This window comes from Cataglyphis hispanica, chromosome 7, assembly GCF_021464435.1.
Source record: "Cataglyphis hispanica isolate Lineage 1 chromosome 7, ULB_Chis1_1.0, whole genome shotgun sequence".
NCBI classification, from domain to species: domain Eukaryota; kingdom Metazoa; phylum Arthropoda; class Insecta; order Hymenoptera; family Formicidae; genus Cataglyphis; species Cataglyphis hispanica.
Window position 1 is genome coordinate 962,929 of NC_065960.1, and position 20,019 is coordinate 982,947.

The 20,019-nt window shown below is 27.6% G+C and overlaps 1 protein-coding gene across 2 annotated transcripts; it reads left to right on the forward strand.

The window, feature by feature from the left end:
• The first annotated feature begins 9,867 nt into the window (after positions 1 to 9,867).
• On the forward strand, positions 9,868 to 18,144 carry LOC126850763 (putative fatty acyl-CoA reductase CG5065). 2 transcript variants are annotated; one of them, XM_050594070.1, is made up of 10 exons: positions 9,868 to 10,059; positions 14,474 to 14,613; positions 14,678 to 14,800; positions 14,997 to 15,122; positions 15,239 to 15,384; positions 15,514 to 15,623; positions 16,064 to 16,259; positions 16,656 to 16,895; positions 17,042 to 17,299; positions 17,398 to 18,144. In XM_050594070.1, the coding sequence occupies exons 1-10, from the start codon at positions 9,978 to 9,980 to the stop codon at positions 17,486 to 17,488; spliced, it is 1,512 nt and encodes a 503-aa protein (XP_050450027.1). In that variant the 5' UTR covers positions 9,868 to 9,977; the 3' UTR covers positions 17,489 to 18,144. The 2 variants fall into 2 exon arrangements, with proteins under 2 accessions (XP_050450027.1, XP_050450028.1); XM_050594071.1 differs by having other exon boundaries at positions 9,964 to 10,059; positions 14,478 to 14,613.
• The last annotated feature ends 1,875 nt before the right edge of the window (positions 18,145 to 20,019 follow it).

The window sequence follows — 20,019 nt, forward strand, 5'->3', positions numbered from 1 at the left end:
AGCCTCTTTAAATGCTAAAAGAAACATTTGCGATTCCAAGCATAAAGAACATACACAAAGCGAAACGAAATACAAGCCAGAAGAGAAATTATTCTCTTATAATTAACACCGATAGAGAAAAGAAGATATTATAAAAAAATAAAATATATATAAGACACGCAGTCCGTATCCAATATGCAAAATCGAAATAAAAATTTCAGATACAATCGAGATAAAGGGTAGTTTGAATGCATGAAACAGATCCGAAATTCAGAGACGCGGAAGAAAAGTCAACGAAAGACGATAAAGGACGTAATATCAAGAAGAGGCTCCAAGTAGAGAACAGGTATGAAGGAATGCATAGAACGCAAGATGGAGTAGAAGAGAGCAAACATAAGTGGATGGGATGAGAAGAAGGAGGGAAGGAGGGAACGCGTTTGCTGGAGTGCAAGACGCAGGGTGACGGCAGATCGTTAGGACGGGAATGGAAGGGGACCAACGAGAGGAACAAGGACGTGGGGTGCGCGCGCGAAGCGGCACTGGGCCATCGATCGGCTGCGCGCGATGATGACCGCCACCGCCGCCATCGCCGTCGCCGTCGCCGCCGCCACCGCCGCCGCCACTGCCGGCATCATCGTCGTCGTCGAACTCGTCGTTCGTCGTCATCGTCATAGCAGCTGAGTGTTTTGCATCGCACACGCAGATTCATAGCGGCGATTTCTCGCTTTTCTCACGCGCATGCGTGCGCGCTTAAGTGCGGAGGAGGAGGAGGAGGAGGGGGGAGGGCGGCGAGGGAAAAGAAGAGGAGCGCGGTGATTGCGGCGAGAGTGGAAAAGCACCCGGCAAGGGACGGGCGAAAATCGCGACAGGGTCGGTAAAGGAAATCGGGGATTAATCGCTCTGAGGGATGCTGCCGTTTGTAGATTCCTTGCTCGCTCAACCTTGCCAAAAGTTCGACATACCGGACAATGGTCGCGAATACGAAATATGTGTATCCGACTTTTTAAGATCAATCCGAATAGGCACGAGAGATTGACTGACTCTCACAACGACAGTTTTTTTGGGTCAAGAGGGGCCCGATTGTAAGTCGAGAAATCGAGTTAGCGTACTTCTCTTAGATGTACCGACTGATATGATTATTCTTTAAAAAATTTGATTTTAGACAAAGGTGAATGAATAATGAATTTTTCTATTAAAAAAAAAAAATATTTTTAAAAGATATAACACACAAATCACAATTTTTCGAAAAAATTAATTTTAAGCCAGACCGAAGAAATGTGATCATTTTCTATATACTTACAACTGCAGAATTTTTCTAATATTTCAGCCATTTTTAGAGAGACGTTATAAGAGGAAGCCATGCAATTAATCTCTTTTTATGCTATATTTTATTCAGGAATTTATTTGATGGAAAATATATTTTGTGGTAAATACCACTAAAAAAACCCGACTATAAACTGTATATTTAAGAAATTGTTTAATATAATGATTAAAATAGATGTTACATTACATTCATTATTCATGCAACAGTAAATTTAGTTCTTCTTTGATTATAATAATTTTATAATCAATTTTCAGATATTTGTATTTTCAATTGACAAAACCTATCGAGATACAATGCAATACACTATTGGCTTATCTAACCAAGGCAAATCGCGTCTATTCTTACCGCTTTGTGTGACGCGATATCAAAGAAATATATACTATATATCGATCGCATTTTCCTTATCCACAAGTGCATTAGAGCTGCAAGAAACTCTGCATATATTGATCTCATGTGAAAAAACCGAGGGCCAGATCAACCGCGGCTGATCACACATTCATTATTGCCTTATACAGATTTTTTATTAATAAATTTATATTTAATAATAATAATTGTTATTATAGTATTGCGTGTATCTACATATATATAATGTGTGTGTGTGTGTGTGTATACGCGTATATTTATATTTATATTACATATAAATTACATGTTACATTACTTTTTTGATTATAAGTTTCATAAATAATAGGAAAAATTTCAGTAATGGATTTTTAATGCTTAGAGAGAAAAAAAAAAAAAAGTTATATTAACATAAATCCGGAAATGATTATTTTCTGAGTTATTAAAATTTTTGTGACACAATTCTCGTCGCATCATCTTAGACGAAATGTTCAATATGTCCACCTCCTGTCTTAATACAAGCTTCAGCTCGTCGTCTCATTGAGCTCCCAAATTCCTGACGTGGCGCGCATCGTCTGAAAAGCTGCCACAATTCGCGGAGAGTTTCTACGTCATCCACTGCAGACGAATACACTAAGGATTTTGCATAATTTCACAGAAAGAAGTCCAATGTTTAAATCTGACAAGATCAAGCAATTTGTCCATCTCTACCTATCTACTTACTATACCAGAAAACATTTCATCGAGATATTTGCGGGCAAAGAAACTAAAAGGCACGGTCTTCTATAGAGGGTCCTGGTATATACATTTCAATAAATGTTTTTTCGATTACATAAACGTATACGATTTTAAGAAAATAGACATAAATATATTCTAAAAATTCAATCTTTCTTTTCGTATACTTGTCTATTGTTTTTGAACAAATTAAATTCATTTTGTATTATATAAATATAATAAAAACAAATGTCATTCAATATCGTATGTTATACGATAATGATATTGTATAAAAACCATAAAAATTTAAGTGTTTCTCTACTTTTTTCCATCATAATGCTAATAATTGTTAATTTATTCTATTTAGTATCAATAATTATATAATCCATCATTTACATTCTAAGTATCGCGTCCAAGTTCTAACTTTTTATTATTCTTTTAATTTTTATTACTTGTTCTTGTTTATTTTTTGACTTAGCATCTGTCTACTAATTTTATGCTTAATATCACGCATTTATAGCGTACTATCCCGGATAACAACAGTCTGATGACGAGCAAACAGCCATAATTAGAATATTAGAAAGGCATAAAATATCAGTGCGTCAATTCCGCGAATAAAGTCTCGACATCGAAAATGTGCCTTCTATTCGTTGCTACGAAGCATTCGAGTTTAAATTGTATAAGACTGTGAACACGGCTCAGCTATAAACTCTTTGTAAGTAAATAATTTGTATAAAATTTTAAATAATAGTGTTTGATTTATTTGAGCTCGTGTGTCTCTCTCCAGATTCTCCGATACCTGTTTTTAGAACTAGAAAAATAATTACCAGTGTCGTTTTTCAACAATAATTTAATTTAATTTCTTCGAAATTTCTAAGAAATAAATCATAATTTTGGATCAAAGGACATGATGTTTCGCGTCAAGTTCAACAAGTTGCACGAGGTACTTCGTATATGTATCTTTACACGAATCGGTTAATTCAGAATATCTTAAATTACACAGGCCAGAGTTTAGTGTGTTAAAAGTTATTTGAAATTTATAGATAATTTTGTGAACACGAATCTGGCCGCAGAAATTGCCTCAGACTTTAGAGATAAATGGAATAAAATGGTCCAAAAATTATGATTTTGGCTATATTCATAAAAGTATTAGAGAAAACAAATTATTTCCAATATTTTAATCGATGGCTTCATATAGTATTATTCATATAGTATGTCTCCTCTTTAAAATCAATTATTTGTCAACGTATTTGTCAGTTTTTTTTCACCAAAATATATCAATTAGAAGTTGTGAACTTTTGAAAAAGGAGCTTAACAAGCTGAAGGAACTGAGCATTAAAATTTCTCGCACACGGTATTTGTTTTCTTTTTGGATCGTTCGTTGGATATTTTTGCTGGTTGCCGAACAGGTTCCATTTGGAATTATGTGGGTAGTACTGCTGACTTGGCTTCAGACGGACGCTGCTGGTTTTGTCATTTGTTTTCTTCACGCCTCCATTTTTTGCGATATCATGGTGACTACAGTAATCACATGACAGATCAATGACAGTGTTCTGATTGGCTTGTGAGCCAGCAGATAAATCTGCTAGAAAAATAGTACGGATGCATTTTTAAAGTTATGCAAGCATTTGCAGCTTTATATTTTCATATACGATGTGCGTGAAAACTTGGGCTACGTTCGACGGATTGCCTTCAAGGTTTGCTTTCAAATTATACAAATAATAAATTCTGCATCGATTAATAAAGCGTGGTTAAGGAAGGATGTGTCCTTCAGCGTATATGTGTGACAATCAAAAGCGCTACGCATGCACACGAAACGCGCATGTGTATCATTAGAAAGTAGAGATTAAGCAACGAAGAGAAAAGTGCAAGGCATATTGCATTCTTGAATTGGTTTTGCTTATTATATATATTTGACCCAGAGCATCATTCCCTTTAGTTTATATTGTGCATCAATTCATTCGCATTCAGCTAATCTCGACGTGCTCCAATATCGTGAAAAAAGCTGAAAACATAAACATCAACGAAGGTACATAGTGATACTTCCTTTCTCTCGACAATCATGTGAATTTGTCGGGTGTGCATGATTAGATCTACTTTGTAAAATTGAGTCAATTTAATAATCAACAAAACATGGAATGCGTATCGCATCACGTCGCATCGATCCTCAGAATGATAGAGCATGCATGTGAAGATTAATGTTGAAGATATTGCTTCATTCATGTCGCAATTAAACAAATCGTAAAACGTGAGATTCTTGTAAAATACTAATGATTTAACACAAATATGTATATAAAAGACTACGAAATTCCGCGACAAATTAATTATCGCGCGCGTCATTCCAATTACGTGGCTTCAACACAGAATTTTTTTATTTGTTATTAAAATACGCAACAAATAAAAGACAAATAAAAGAGACAATTCTTAATTTCTTCATAATTGTTAGATATATAGGGTGTCCGGCGTCAATTGCATCACTCGTCGTGTGCGGGTAGAGATAGAGCAGGTAGACAAAACTGAGGAGAAAAGTCCTGTATCATTTTTTTTTTTCTATAACGCTTAATAAGAGAGTTATTATTGAATGAAGTCTGGCCTATCATCGCCGATGCGCAATATGAGGAGATGATCGGACTCAGAGCATTGTATGTGTGTGTATATGTGTGGGAGAGGGGAGGGAAGCAAAATATGGTTCGCTTAAAACTGTATTTAATTATGTACTTAAAACTGTATGTACTTAAAACTATATTCCCGTCTTGTTTTGATGATTTCATACAGACGCTTACGCATGATGATGCAGACTCTAATGAAGTGGCTGAAGAATTCCAAATTTAGTTGGAGCGTTGCTTCCAGTTGCTGAAGATTGATTAGCGATCTTTTCAAATGTCGTATATGCGTAAGCGTCTGCAAGAAATCATCCGAAGACGAAAATAATAAATAATTTTAAGTGCAAACATTCCCACATTTCTCTTCCCCAATACACACACACACACACACACACACATCCATCCATCCACCCACCCACCCACACACACACACCACACACACACACACACACACACACACACACACACACACACACACACACACACACACAACACACACACACACACACACACAAACACACACACACACACACACACATACGCGCGTGCGATACACCAAATCTGATCAACAATTTTCTCGTGTTGCGGTTTTAATACTAGCGATAACTGAACAAAAATATACGTAATTTTGATAGTTGTAACACCGCAAAAAACAATCATACAATTCTTTTTTGATTATTCTTTTTTAATTTGCATGAAAAAAGTCCATATTTACTCAAAATGATTATCGTGAGATTTGCAAAAAAAATTAATTCCATTTAGTCAAAAAATTATGCAATGTTTTGAAGATGTAACACGTTTTTACTTTTGAAAAGACGGCGGGAGGGAAGAGGATAAATTTGACAAATGTTTTTTAAAATGTAAATTTTTAACTTGATAATGAGAAAAAAAAATTGTCAGCTAAAATAATTTTTGACGGAGTTATGCTGATTTGAAGTTGTGCAAAATTTTGACATGAAATTACCTATGCGATAATTTTATTGACAAGTGTATTAAAATGTAATTTTAATTAATTTATTTTACATTAATTTAATTATTTTATTAATTAATCAAAATTAACTCTTCATCTACTTTTATCTTTAATTTTTAATTTTTAAATTTTTAAATTTTGATAATAATAGATATCATGACAGTTCGTTGTTGCCACGTATTTCATAAAGGATTTTGCATAAAAAATTATGAGTCATTTGCAATCAAATTGAGATATTTGGCAAGAATTTACAATAATCCATCCGATCTAAAGAATCCTGAGAAATTATACATTATCTTTAGCCAGTGTTAGTAATTTTTTCTACTTCGATAGTACGGTTCGGTTTCAACAATAATGGCCACGGGTCGAACGCCCTTGCAGGATAGAAATTTGATTAACAGGCAAAGTTCAGTAATGTATAATTATTCTGTCGTCGCTCGAATATCAGATCAAACATATATTGAATGGCCTTGAAAAATAATAGTCATGAACATCGATAAAACATGATCCGCTATTTCAAGCCATTTTGTCATTGCATCAACATGCCTCATGTATTATTAAATTTACTAACGCTTTTAGGAAACCCATCGATAGAAAAAAGCTGGAGCAAATTATTATAACAAGAGACACGAGGTATAGTAAAATACAAGAAATTAGCATTAAATACACGAAGTGAAAAAAAGCGTATTATTAATATCGAAAATCGAAAAAATTCAGCGTATTATTGATAGGAGAAGACACATCAAATCATTTAACTCTTGCGTTCTATTAATCATTAAATCTCTATAACATATACTCTATCTTACATAAATTTGTCAGAAATATTCAAATTTTTTAAGATCCATTTATTTTAGATCCTATTTCATAATCCTATTTATAAGGTTATTTCTTTTCGTATTATATAATGCTTATAATATATTTTTGTATTTACATATGATGAATGTTATTAATATTTATTTTCTGCAAATTAATAAATATTAATTTGACTTAAAAAAAAAACACAGTTTCTAAATACTATTTTTCAAATATTATATAATACAAATTTTAAAAAAGATTCTTCGTCTTCCCCGAATAATTAGGGATGGATGCACCTTTGGCGCGCCACTGTGATAACGATGCATTGTTATACCGCCGCGGTAAATTATGATTGTACATTCATCACGCGGATAGCATCGCACTGTTGGTAACTATAGGTAACTATAAATAAAGCGTACATCTCTCTCGATTTTCTGACAGCAAAACAACTCTACGCTTTTGTATGATGTGCATTTTGCATTACAAATATACTTTCTTTTGTCACAAGCTTATTTAATAAAAAGATTGTCATTATCGATAAGAGAATTATACATACAATTTTAATTACATACAATTTTTTGATCTAATTTAAAAAGAGAAAAAAAAAGAGTCTGAAGATTGTAATAGAAAGTTTCTCATAGCTTTAACAACACGAGTATCGATGCATGACGTTCGGTATGCATTCATTCGTAAGCCTTTTATTTTGAAGATTCTTTATTAAAGGAACTGAATCTTATATTATCAGTGATAAAACTATATGCAATTTTGCAAGAAAATGAAAAACAAGATTAACAAAAAGAAAAGTTAAAATCTTTTTTAGCAATTTATATTAAAAATATTTTAAGACTATAAATAAATAATTTAATAACTTAATGGTTGCATTCAAAAATCGGTATAATTCAAACTTAAACTGTTCAAATCTTATTTATATTTATCTAAAAGATAAATAAATTCAGATATGTCTCACTACTTTTTAAAATATGAAAATAAAAAAATTGCCAATCTAGTGGTAAAAAGATGCTTAGATTTTAGTGGAAACTATATAGAAAAATAATTTAGATGTGCGTTGTAAAGATTTTGATCAAATAAAATATTTTGGAAAAAGACCGATTTATATTTGACTTGCTCACGTAGCAACGATGCGCGGCTAATCCACGCATGCCATGCTTTCAAATCAGCAGATATTTTAGCTGATAGCATATTTTTTATATTGTCTCGACATTTTTCATATTATCTTAAAAACGTCATGGTTTCTGTTTCACAAAAGAACATTTTGCATTAATTAACGGAATAGTTCATCAAGTATGCTATTGTATAAATTTGTTAGGATAAATTTTTTTCGTTGCCTTCTCATTTCTAAATATTTTCGTCCGCTTTACCTGAAAAAATATTTTCATCCGTGCCACCTAATCTCTTAATATGTCATATCTAATCATAAACCTTAAAACCTTTCTCTTCCAAATAGGAAACAGCGCTTCGCTGAAATTGTAGAAACCTACGCGGAAGGCTATATTTATATCAAATGCTAAAGATTTATAGCATTTCTCTTAAATAAAATTGAAAAAAAATAATGTAAGAAAATCAATAAACTTGAAAAGTACATTTTAAAGATATATATATATATATATATATATATATATATATATATATATATATATATAGTATATCACTTTTCTCTTGTTGAAAAATATCTTTAGAATGTACTTTTCAAGTTTATTGATTTTCTTACATTATTTTTTTTCAACTTTATTTAAGAGAAATGCTATAAATCTTTGGCATTTAATATAAATATAGCCTTCGCATTCCGCGTAGGTTTCTACAATTTCAACGAAGCGCTATTTCCTATTTGGAAGAGAAAGGTTTTGAAGTTTATGGTTAGTTTCAGAATAAATATGTCTATGGCATATTAAGAGATTAGGTGGCACGGACATAAGTTTGTGACATATATATATATATATATATATATATATATATATATATATATACATATATATAGTATATCATTTTTCTCTTGTTGAAAAATATCTTTAGAATATACTTTTCAAGTTTATTGATTTTCTTACGTACATTACTTTTTTTAACTAATTTTCAATAATAAGTATATACTATATATATATATATATATATATATATATATATATGTATATATATACTTATATACTTCATACTTCGATTTCGTTATCAAAATGAAAGTTCATTATAATACATTTAAAATAACATTACTTTTAATTTAAAATAATCAATAAAAAATAATAATCAAATAATAAATAATCAATTAGAAATAATAAAAAAATTAAAATAAATTTACAAATATAAATGTTAAATTTTTAGTTTTAATGTGTTTTGATGTTATTTTAATGTTATTTTAATGTGTTGTAAATTTTGTTATTTTTATTAAATATTTTAACTGTACATAGATATTATCGAAAAATAAATATGTAATATTACATTTAAAAATACTTTTTTAAGAGACATTCTGCGAGATAAATGCAAATGCATTTATAGAATGCAATAAGATCTGAGTAGATGGAGCAACGAGCAGTAGCATATACAAGGTGAGCATTTTATTTATCAAGAAATTTTTATTTATCAGAAATCAATAACTTTTTTAAAATAAAACACACACACACACACACACACACACACACACACACACACACACACACATACACATATATATATATATATATATATATATATATATATATAATTTTAAGTTATTATGTACAAAGTAGATATTTTTCTATAAAATATATTGTTAAATTTATTTACAGAAATATCTAACTACAAAGTATTTTTACTTAATACAATCTTCGTTATTCGCACCTTTTTGAATTTAATCAAAATTTATTTAGTAAAAATATTTAGGAAAAATATTTAATAAAAATACTCTGTGTAAATAGATATTTCTATAAATAAGTATAACAGTATATATTTTATAAACCTTTTATATATCTATTTTTTGTATATAATAATTTCACTAAAAATATTTTGTCTTGTACTATCATCGAAGTTTTACGTTATCATGTTTCTTATGTGTCAATCTTTCTCGTAAACAGGCTTTCAGTTTAAAAAATTAATGAAAATGAAGTTTCTTTCACACCCTGTATAGATGTATATACATATATATACGGCAGCATCATCATTTAAATACAGTTCTCATAGATACACCAACTGAAACTTTAGTCAAAGAAGTTGACAGATCTATAAGTGTTACTTATTTGTTAATTTTTGTGATAATTTTTAAAAGATCATGGATTGCGATCGAAATGAAATTAAAATACATAAAACGCCGATACAAAAATTTTACGCCGGACAGTCAATTCTCATTACAGGTATTTATTATACAAATATAAATGAATAAAAAGATTAGTTTTATAAAATAATTAAGGCTATTAAAAATGTGTATGTGTGTATAATAAAAGTAAAGATGCTCATGCAGTGCTCAATGTATATATGATACTATGACATATGATACGCGTTTCATTGATATACGAAATATATATAAAGCATGATAAACATAAGTCATTAATAGAAAACCGATTATGTATGTGTTTGTGTATGAGCGACTTAAATAATAATTTTTTTTCTTGTAAACAGCATTATTTCTTTACAATTATGCATTTTACCTACTCTATATAAAAAATTTTAGAATAAATAAGAATATAATTTTCTGCTTACTGTTTTAGCAAGTCTATACAAGTGTATCAATCCCTTTATTAATTTCACAAACAGTTATTCGTCGGTTGTCTTGAATAAAATCGCGCAGTTGTTGAATATTTTCAGGTGTAATGCTTGTGCTTGATCGATATATTTAAGTCAAATTTGCAATATCTTCTCAAACTTCACAAAAAACTTATGCTAAACCTTTACATCATTTGCATACTTAAAACTTCAATAATTCTTATGTAATCCTCATAAAATTACAGTTAGTTTATCATATTCGTACATTAAAAATTTAATGATTATGTGTTGCACAATTGAGACAGGCACTTTCTGTTCATTCTTACTATTAAATAAACGATATTATAGACTCAAAAGCGCAGCTTAGAGATCTATATGGACACATCAATCAACAGCTCATTTTTGTTACAATAACGAGCATTAAAGTATCCTGTTCTTATTCAAAGTCTTATTCATACTTGATCAATCTTCATATATATATATATATATATATATATATATATATATATATATATATATAGGCTTACTAAAATACTAAGCAGAAATTCTTTGTATAGAGTAGATAAAATGCATAATTCTAAAGAAATAATGCTGCTTAACTAAAAAGATCATTATATATTTTATATATATAATATATATATGTATATATATATATGTATATATTATATAAGCTTATATATATATATTATTTATTAAATATATATATGTATATATGTATATATTATATAAGCTTATATATATATATATATATATATATATATATATATTATTTATTAAATATATATATATGTATATATTATATAAGTTTATATATATATATAATATATAATATGTATATAATATATATATATATATATATATATATATAAGCTTTCTAAATAATAGTATAATTTCGAACATGCCTTTATTTATCGAGATGCCTTAATAAAAATAAACAAAATTAGACGCAAATTTGTGCATAAAAATTACTCATACAATGCCCTTCGCAAATCTTTCCTATACACAAAACAGCATTCTGTTTATCTAGAATATAAATCGGTTAGAAATATTGCGCAGTCTACTAACCGCACAGTTAAAATTGAGTACGTCAATCGTAAACTTAAACAATGACGCACAAGAGTCTTATGAATTATATCGCAAATTCTTCCACTTCTTTTTAAATGATGACATGAAATTTTTTATATTCTCAACTAACTCACATTAATCATTTCTCCTACGTATGGAATCAATCTCTCTCTCTCTCTCCGCTATTTGATGATTCTCTGTACGTGATGGATCTTAAAAATTGCTTTGGGCTCTTTCCTCCACTATCTTTGTCCAGCTGCTCGCTTTCTAAACGGAATGGGAGACATCGCCGCTGAGACGTCTGCCGACCGCTTGATTTCATCCTAGCACATGACACCTCGCGCATAAATAACATGCGTTGCGACAAAGCGCGTTCAAAAAATTTCTTTGAGCTTCTCCGATTAATATTATTTCTTTAAAAAATGTATTATTTTGCATTGGCCTTCTGCGGAAACGACTATCATTTTGCGCGAACTTTTTCGATACCACTGTTCGATCCATCTCTCTAAGCGATAACGGTTTTATTTTGATAATTGAGGATACTCGAATTGTGTTGAAACGTATGTAGATTTTATATTAGTAATGTCAAATAAATAATCTTTTACGCAATAAGTATCGCTTTTGTGCAATAAGTATATTAGCCTTATTAGTCTCACTATTGAATTCTTACGCTTAAATCTGCTTTGTTCTCCTATATGTACATATACACATTTATATACTAATTTTCTCTTTATTATAACACTTTTCAACAATTTCAACAAAATTTGTACTTCTCATAGTTAGTCCTAATTCTGTTTTCTGGATTTGACTGATTTTAATTCAGATATTCTATATTTTATATATTATACTACGTATGTACAATTTAAATAACATGTATTATTACGGTTCAATGTTTATAAAAATGATTTAATCTCTTTGTTTATAACTAAAATTTATTTATATATATATATATATATATATATATATATATATATTTAATTATATTTATCACTTCTAATTAATTTTTAATTACTGAGAATTGATTTTGTCTTTTATCTTTATAAGCGTATGTGTTTTGTTTTGCTGTGAAAAAAAAATATATTATATATTTCATAAATCAGATTTTCGATTAGACAAAAAATCTGGTTTTTGAGATGTTTTCGATAAAGTCAATTAGTTTTTACAACAAACTTTGAAACTTTCAAAGTTCCTTCCTTTTTTAGTCTATATGCTTTTATCTAAAATATTTGAAATGTATATAAATATATAATTATTTATGTATTGTATATAAATATATAATTATTTTAATACTGAAAATTTATTTGCGGATGGAGACTGGATTTTGTAAGCATTTGCAAATAATTTGCAAGATACAGGATAAATTATTTATGCATAGTTTATGCAAGTTTATGCATTATTTATGCAAGATATTGGATAAATTTTTTATGCATTATCACGGCATTAATGGCAGTCGACTTCTAGTTGTATCTAGTTATATTTAATTGTTCAGTAGCATATTATTATTAATTTTTTTACTTTGATTACGTGATCACTTTAAGTTGTTTATAAACCTTTAATCTTTTATTTTTTTACATAGCAATAAGATATAGGCAAAGTACTATCATTACACCCACAATTAACACTAACAACTAACTGGAGGCCAGCTTTAATAGATTTTTTAAATATAATAATTTTTTTAATATAATACTGTCTTTAGATACTGTCTTTATATTTTTCATCTTTATAAATAATCTAGTTATTAAAACACTAAATTTATTCTATGCTGGTAGTTTGCAAATCTATCTTTATTTCACAGTTTAAAAGAGCAGTTATAGAATTGATCGATAAAAATGTAGCTGCTGTTAGCGATTGGGTTTCTAGTAACAATCTTTCAAATAAAGCTAATAAAATAAAAGCAATAATAATCGGCATTTCTGGATAATGCAAATCATTTACGATCTTGATAAGAAACCAGTTATAATAACTTTTAATTCTCACCAATCAGATTTACAAGAAAACGTAAAAATTTCAAATCACAACGTAAAAATTTCGAATTACCTTCATTATTGAAATTTTAATTAGATTTCTCGCTAGAAAGGTGTCGACTATATTTTTTAAGCTGTTTATTTTATCAGCATTTCGAGTGATAATTCAATTTGTCTTTTGAATAGATATGAATATTTATCCGCTTATGAAAGACTTCGAGGCATTCCTTTTTTCGAAGCTAAAAGTCTCATTGTGTCAGAAAATAATTCATCAAAGATCTGAAAAAAAGATTTGAAAAACATCTTTTTTGTTGAATTAGTTAGTCCTGTGAGCCCAGTGAATCTCCTCCATTATACCATTTACAAGAAACTTTAAGCAATACATTTCCTAAATGTTAAGCCGATAAATGCTGGCAACTTGTATGCTTTTATCTGCTGCTATGCTTTTAGTTTAATTTTATCACATTATCATTCTAATATGTTTATCTTTATTTTATTTTTTACCATATTTTATTTTTCATCATATTTCGTCTTTTGATTTACTATATTTTATTCTTCATCTTGCTTTTATTTTTTATTACTATAATTTTTTCTTGTGTCTCCTATTTTTTCAATTTATTACAGTTATTTTATCTTATTATATACTTTCTATACCATGCGTTTTCTAAAGAAAACTTTTGAAACAGAAAAACTAATTTAACTGCTTTATATCTCTACAAATATTCTCAAATTTAAAATTTCTTGACATTTAATATATTAATTAATTTAAAATTAATTTTCTATTAATAAATACAAAGATAAATTTGAAATACTAGTTTGCTTTAATAATAATATACATTCAATTTTAAACAACTTATTGACTGAACTATATTTATGATATATATATATATATATATATATATATATATATATATATATATATATATAAATTCTTATTAATAATAAAATATTTTTTATAAAATTTTTTGTATAATCTTTCTAGTTATTGTAATTTATATTACTTATGTTAGCTTAATTTTTTTATTTTCTTCTATAGGTAGTACCGGATTCCTCGGAAAGATGTTAATTGAAAAATTGTTACGGAGTTGTCCCGATATTTCTACAATATATCTATTGATACGTTCGAAAAAAGACGAGAGCCCTAAAAACCGTCTAAATGATATATTTGAAAAACCGGTGCGTATCTAAAAATAATAAAATGTATTTGTAAAACGTTGTTACGTGAATCTATAATCTGCAGTTATACAACCGATTAAAAGAAGAAATGCCCAATTTTCGCAAAAAAGTTGTACCGATTATAGGCGATCTTAATGTCGAAAATTTAGGACTCTCCGAAAATGATAAAAATATGTTGATGCGTGAGGTAATTCAAATTTCTTTTATTCTTCCTTACATTTGTACAATTATATTATTAGCGTGCAAAAAAAATTATTTAATAGATATATAAATTTAAATTTTTAATTATTAAGACAGTTAAAAATAGTTCTTTCTTTTTATTGAGATATTATAGATATTAATTATGATACATTAAAAAATTATTCTTATTATATTTATTTTAGGTGTCTATAGTTTTTCATTTGGCGGCGACTGTACGTTTCGATGAGAAAATAAAAACTTCTGCGATGATAAACATTATTGCTACCAACGTCATTCTAAACATCGCTAAACAGATGCTAAACTTAAAGGTAATTTTTATTTTTTTTTTTGTAATAATTAGTTTTGGGAGGTGATTAAAAAACATTATGAATTTTCATAAATTTTCAAAAAATTAATTAACTTAATTAAAATTGACATTTTGCAGTCATTTATTCACGTGTCGACCTTGTATGCAAATTGCCACATGAAACATATCAAGGAATGTTTTTACATGTATCCCATTGATCATAAGGATCTTATCGCACTCACACGTACTTTATCCGAAAACGAAATCGAGGAAAAGTTAGCTAAGTGTGTATTCCTTTAATTTTCGATATATAATGAATAAGTTAATAAATATAATACATTTTTTATGTAAAAAAATTAATGTTTTTAATAACATAAAGGAAATAAAAAGGTAATAAATTATCGTTTTAATAGAATCGCTTCATTTTGGCCAAATACATATACATTTACAAAAGCCATTGCGGAAAAACTTCTTAAAGATGAAGGTGGAGATTTACCAATCAGAATATTTCGACCTGCAATAGGTGACGATTAATTACACAAAATTAATTTATGTTAATTTTTTGCTCGCTTATTTCTTAAAATTAATCATAATTATATCATGTTTACATATTGTGAAGATGATATAATTATAAATAATTTACATATGTGAAGAATATAAAGAATATATATGAAATAAATATGTCATGCAAATTCAGGAGTTTTATCCGAAATTTATCATGTACATATATTTTTTTTTTTTGATGAGTAATTATCTTATCTATAAAAAAATATACATTACATATCCAAAAGAGATTTCTGTGTAATACAAAATTATAATTATTGCCACATATAACAAATAATTTATCAGTATCATTGCAAGAAAATAAAACTTTAAGGTAATAATAACATAAAGTCGCAAAAATATTGCAAATTATTATTAAGCTGAAATTTACGTGAAAAAAATAATAAATATTTTTTTCAGTCACATCTAGCGCTAGGGAACCGATCGTTGGATGGAGCGAAAACTTGTATGGACCAATGGGAAGTACACTATCTGTTTTACTCGGTTTCTCGAGATTTCAATGGTGCGATCCTAATAATCAAGCGAATTTAGTGCCTGTTGATTTTACTGTAAACGCTTTAATTGTTAGTGCATGGGATGTTTCTAATCAATGCAGGTATGATAAAATATTATCATCAAGAAACGGTGTATTTTATAAAAATAGTAAATTCACATATTTTATTTTTACCATAAGCAGTTTTGATATTAATTACTATTATTAGATATTAAATATTGACATCAATCTCAGTTTCAATTTATTCTTCAATTTTACTTTAAAAAAAAACAGAAATTATTTTACAGAATAATTCTACAGAAATAATTTATGTAATCATTATTATATGTTATATAATATTTGTGTATCATTTTAACGCTCGTGACAGATTGACGTCACACCTACGCGATAAAATAATTAACTTTTATGTAAAATATATTGATTATATTAATTAAATAGATTTGCGTGGTTTGTGGTTGACGAGCGGTTTTTAAAAGGCACGTTTTAATTTTTATATAGGAAAGGCGAAGATATGTTAATTTACAATTATAAATCGGCGTTTAATTCGCCAACATGGAGCGAGTACATCAATAAAATACTCTGCGAAAATCAGAAATTCCCCTTGAAAGATTCCATATGGTTACCATTCATTTTTTTAATACCACGAGAGATACCATATAAAATTTGCATTTGGCTTTGTCATTTGCTTCCAGCTTTTCTCATAGACGGTATAAGAATATGCATGGGCCGTCAATCGAGGTATTGTAGAAACATAAATAAATATTGATTATTTGATTAATAGTTTGTCTAGAAACTGAACAAAGTTACTTTTATAAAACACAAGGAAGCGTAATAACTTTATATATATATATATATATATATATATATATATATATATATTTCAGAATGTGGAAATTGTATGGTAAAATCCATAAAGCTTGCAAATCTGTTGCATATTTTTCGACCAATACATGGACTTATGACGATGATAATGTTCAAACGATGTGGAACCGCTTGAATGAAGAAGATCAGCAATTATTTCACTTTAACATGAAAGCACTTGACTGGTCAAAATATCTCACTGATTTTCACAAAGGTATACGTCTTTATTTATTAAATGAAGATGATAGTAATTTGGAAATCAGTCGCATCAATTATAGAAGGTAAAAAAATTTCTCTCTAATTTTTATTAGAGCTAATTATTTAATATAAAGTTTTTAATATAAAAATTAAATTTTAATTAAAAACAAAATTATTTCAGGCTTTATTGGATGCACCAAATATTTAAAACTACGTTTATTTTTGTCACTCTGTGGATTATCAGGACCATATTCATCAAAATATTTGCATAAATGTTACATATTTCTCTAATATGCTTTAATTTATTAATACTATATTAGTAAGTATACTTTTATAGTATATGCATAGTATAGTGAATTTTATTTTAACATACCAAGTATATAAGTAAGTATTATTTAATATGCATGTCGAAAAGTTTAGATTTTTTGTCTATATACCAACTTATTTTCATATATTTACTTTAAACATAAATAGTTAAGGCAAGAGTTATCTTTTCAAATAAATATATCTTGCGATAAGACTATTTTTCTTAATTATACACATTTTTCTTTTAATTCCTTGATTATTTTGTGAAAATTACAGAAAAAAGACGATATGAACAAAACAGAGTATTTTATTTTGCGTTTTACATTTGTTTTATTTGTATGTATCATATTGTCATTATAGTAATAGATGTATAAAAAATGTAATCATCTTTCATATATTTTACAAAATTGTTTTTGTTAGCGAACATATTCGCAAAAAGACTTGCATTTGATGTGGGAAACTTTAGAAAAGTGTAAGCGAGATAGTAGCAAGCGTTTGATAAATTAATAACTATTATATATATTAGAAGCGCGATAATATAATGAAGGCGTAAGAAATATTATCAATTAGATAATGTTACAGAAATAAATCAAAATGTAAAAAATGTTTTGGGTATAGCGGAGGGAGGGTGGAATAGGGGGAAGAGATACCACGGTTTATATATATATATATATATATATATATATATATATATATATTAATTATTAATTATATATATATTAATTATATATATATTAATTATATATATAATATAATTATAATATAATTATAATATAATTATATATTTTATTATTTAATTATATATTATAATTATATATTTATTTTATATATTTTAATTAATTATATATATTAATTAATATATATTATATATATAATATATATAATATATATAAGAGAATATATATAATATTATATATATTCTCTTATATATATTATATATATTATATATATAATATATAATTAATTAATATATATAATTAAATATATAAAATAAAAATATATAAAATATATAAAATATATAAAATAAATATATAATTATAATATATAATTAAATAATAAAATATATAATTATATTATAATTATATTATAATTATATTATATATATAATATTATATAATATTATATATAATATTATATATATATATATATATATATATATATATATATATATACAACTTTAATATAAAATTTAGATAAGATTTTATCAATTTACATTGTTATGCTTATGACTATTTTTTCTGTCTAAATATATTTCAATATTTATGTAACAAAAGCAAATGCAAATATATTTTAATATTTTAATATTATGTGAAAATGTTAAATGTAAACTATTGAAATATATTTAGAGTTTCTGAATGCGGAAAATCGTCACGGCGGTCATCACGACTATCAGTCCTGATGTGTCGCTGTTAGACTTGAATGCCACGCAAAACCTTGTCGGGATTTGAAAATATTTGTGATCTATCCCGAGAACGGGGATTACACTGTTTGCGATGTCAAAGAGTCACAGCAGTCACTCACCAGGAATTCTGGCGCCACGCCAATCGCGGAAAAATAGGTTATCGATCAATCCCCTCAGTCTTGAGTAATAACTACAGGGCCCCCCCCCCCTTCCTCTCAAGTCCAAAAGGAGACAGAAAAAGAAAGGGTTAGAGATCCGTGTCTAAGAAGTGAAAACTATGTATGTATATTATTTTATATATAATTTTACAGTTTGTTATATAATTGTTATTATTATTGTTATTATAATGTTTAATAAATAATATAATGAAAATATTTTACCTTAAGTTAAAACTACAAAAAAATAAACACGAAAAAAAAATATTTATAACTTAATATACAAATAAAAAGTCATAAATTGGTTTAAACAAAATAAAATTATTAATCATTAAAATACGAGAATATGTTGTAAGGAGGATATTATTATTAAAAATTTTACAGATGCTATAAAATTTAAAGAAAAACTCAAGTCAGCGAGAATTCTTATTACGTTTGGTTTAACTAAACAAGTTTAGTGCATAGCTGTTTTGTTCGTGACAGAGATACGCGGTACTCGAGATAATTTGTATAGCGATTAAACTAAACGGGGTATCTTGCGAGTCAAGTAACTGTGTACTCCTTTATATAATCTGTGTATTAATGTTTATTAATAATTCAAGGTCGTAGAGAAAACGCATCAGGAAAATCACTGCTTTGTCTTATGGGATTAAGTGAAGGGCATGTTTATTCTTATATTATCGCACAGCGTTTTAGAAGGTCTATCATGGCAATTTTTCATCGAGCTCATGATGCTCGTTAACTTTATGTTCTAAAATAATAAAATGCATTCTACTTCAGTTTATTTCCTGATAAAATGCGTTCTACTTATGGCTGAGAACAGGGCTCATTCAACTCGGGGTATAAAATATATATATATATATATATATATATATATATATATATATATAAAATTGACAATAGATATTATCCCAAGCAAACTATGTAAAACTCGATACAT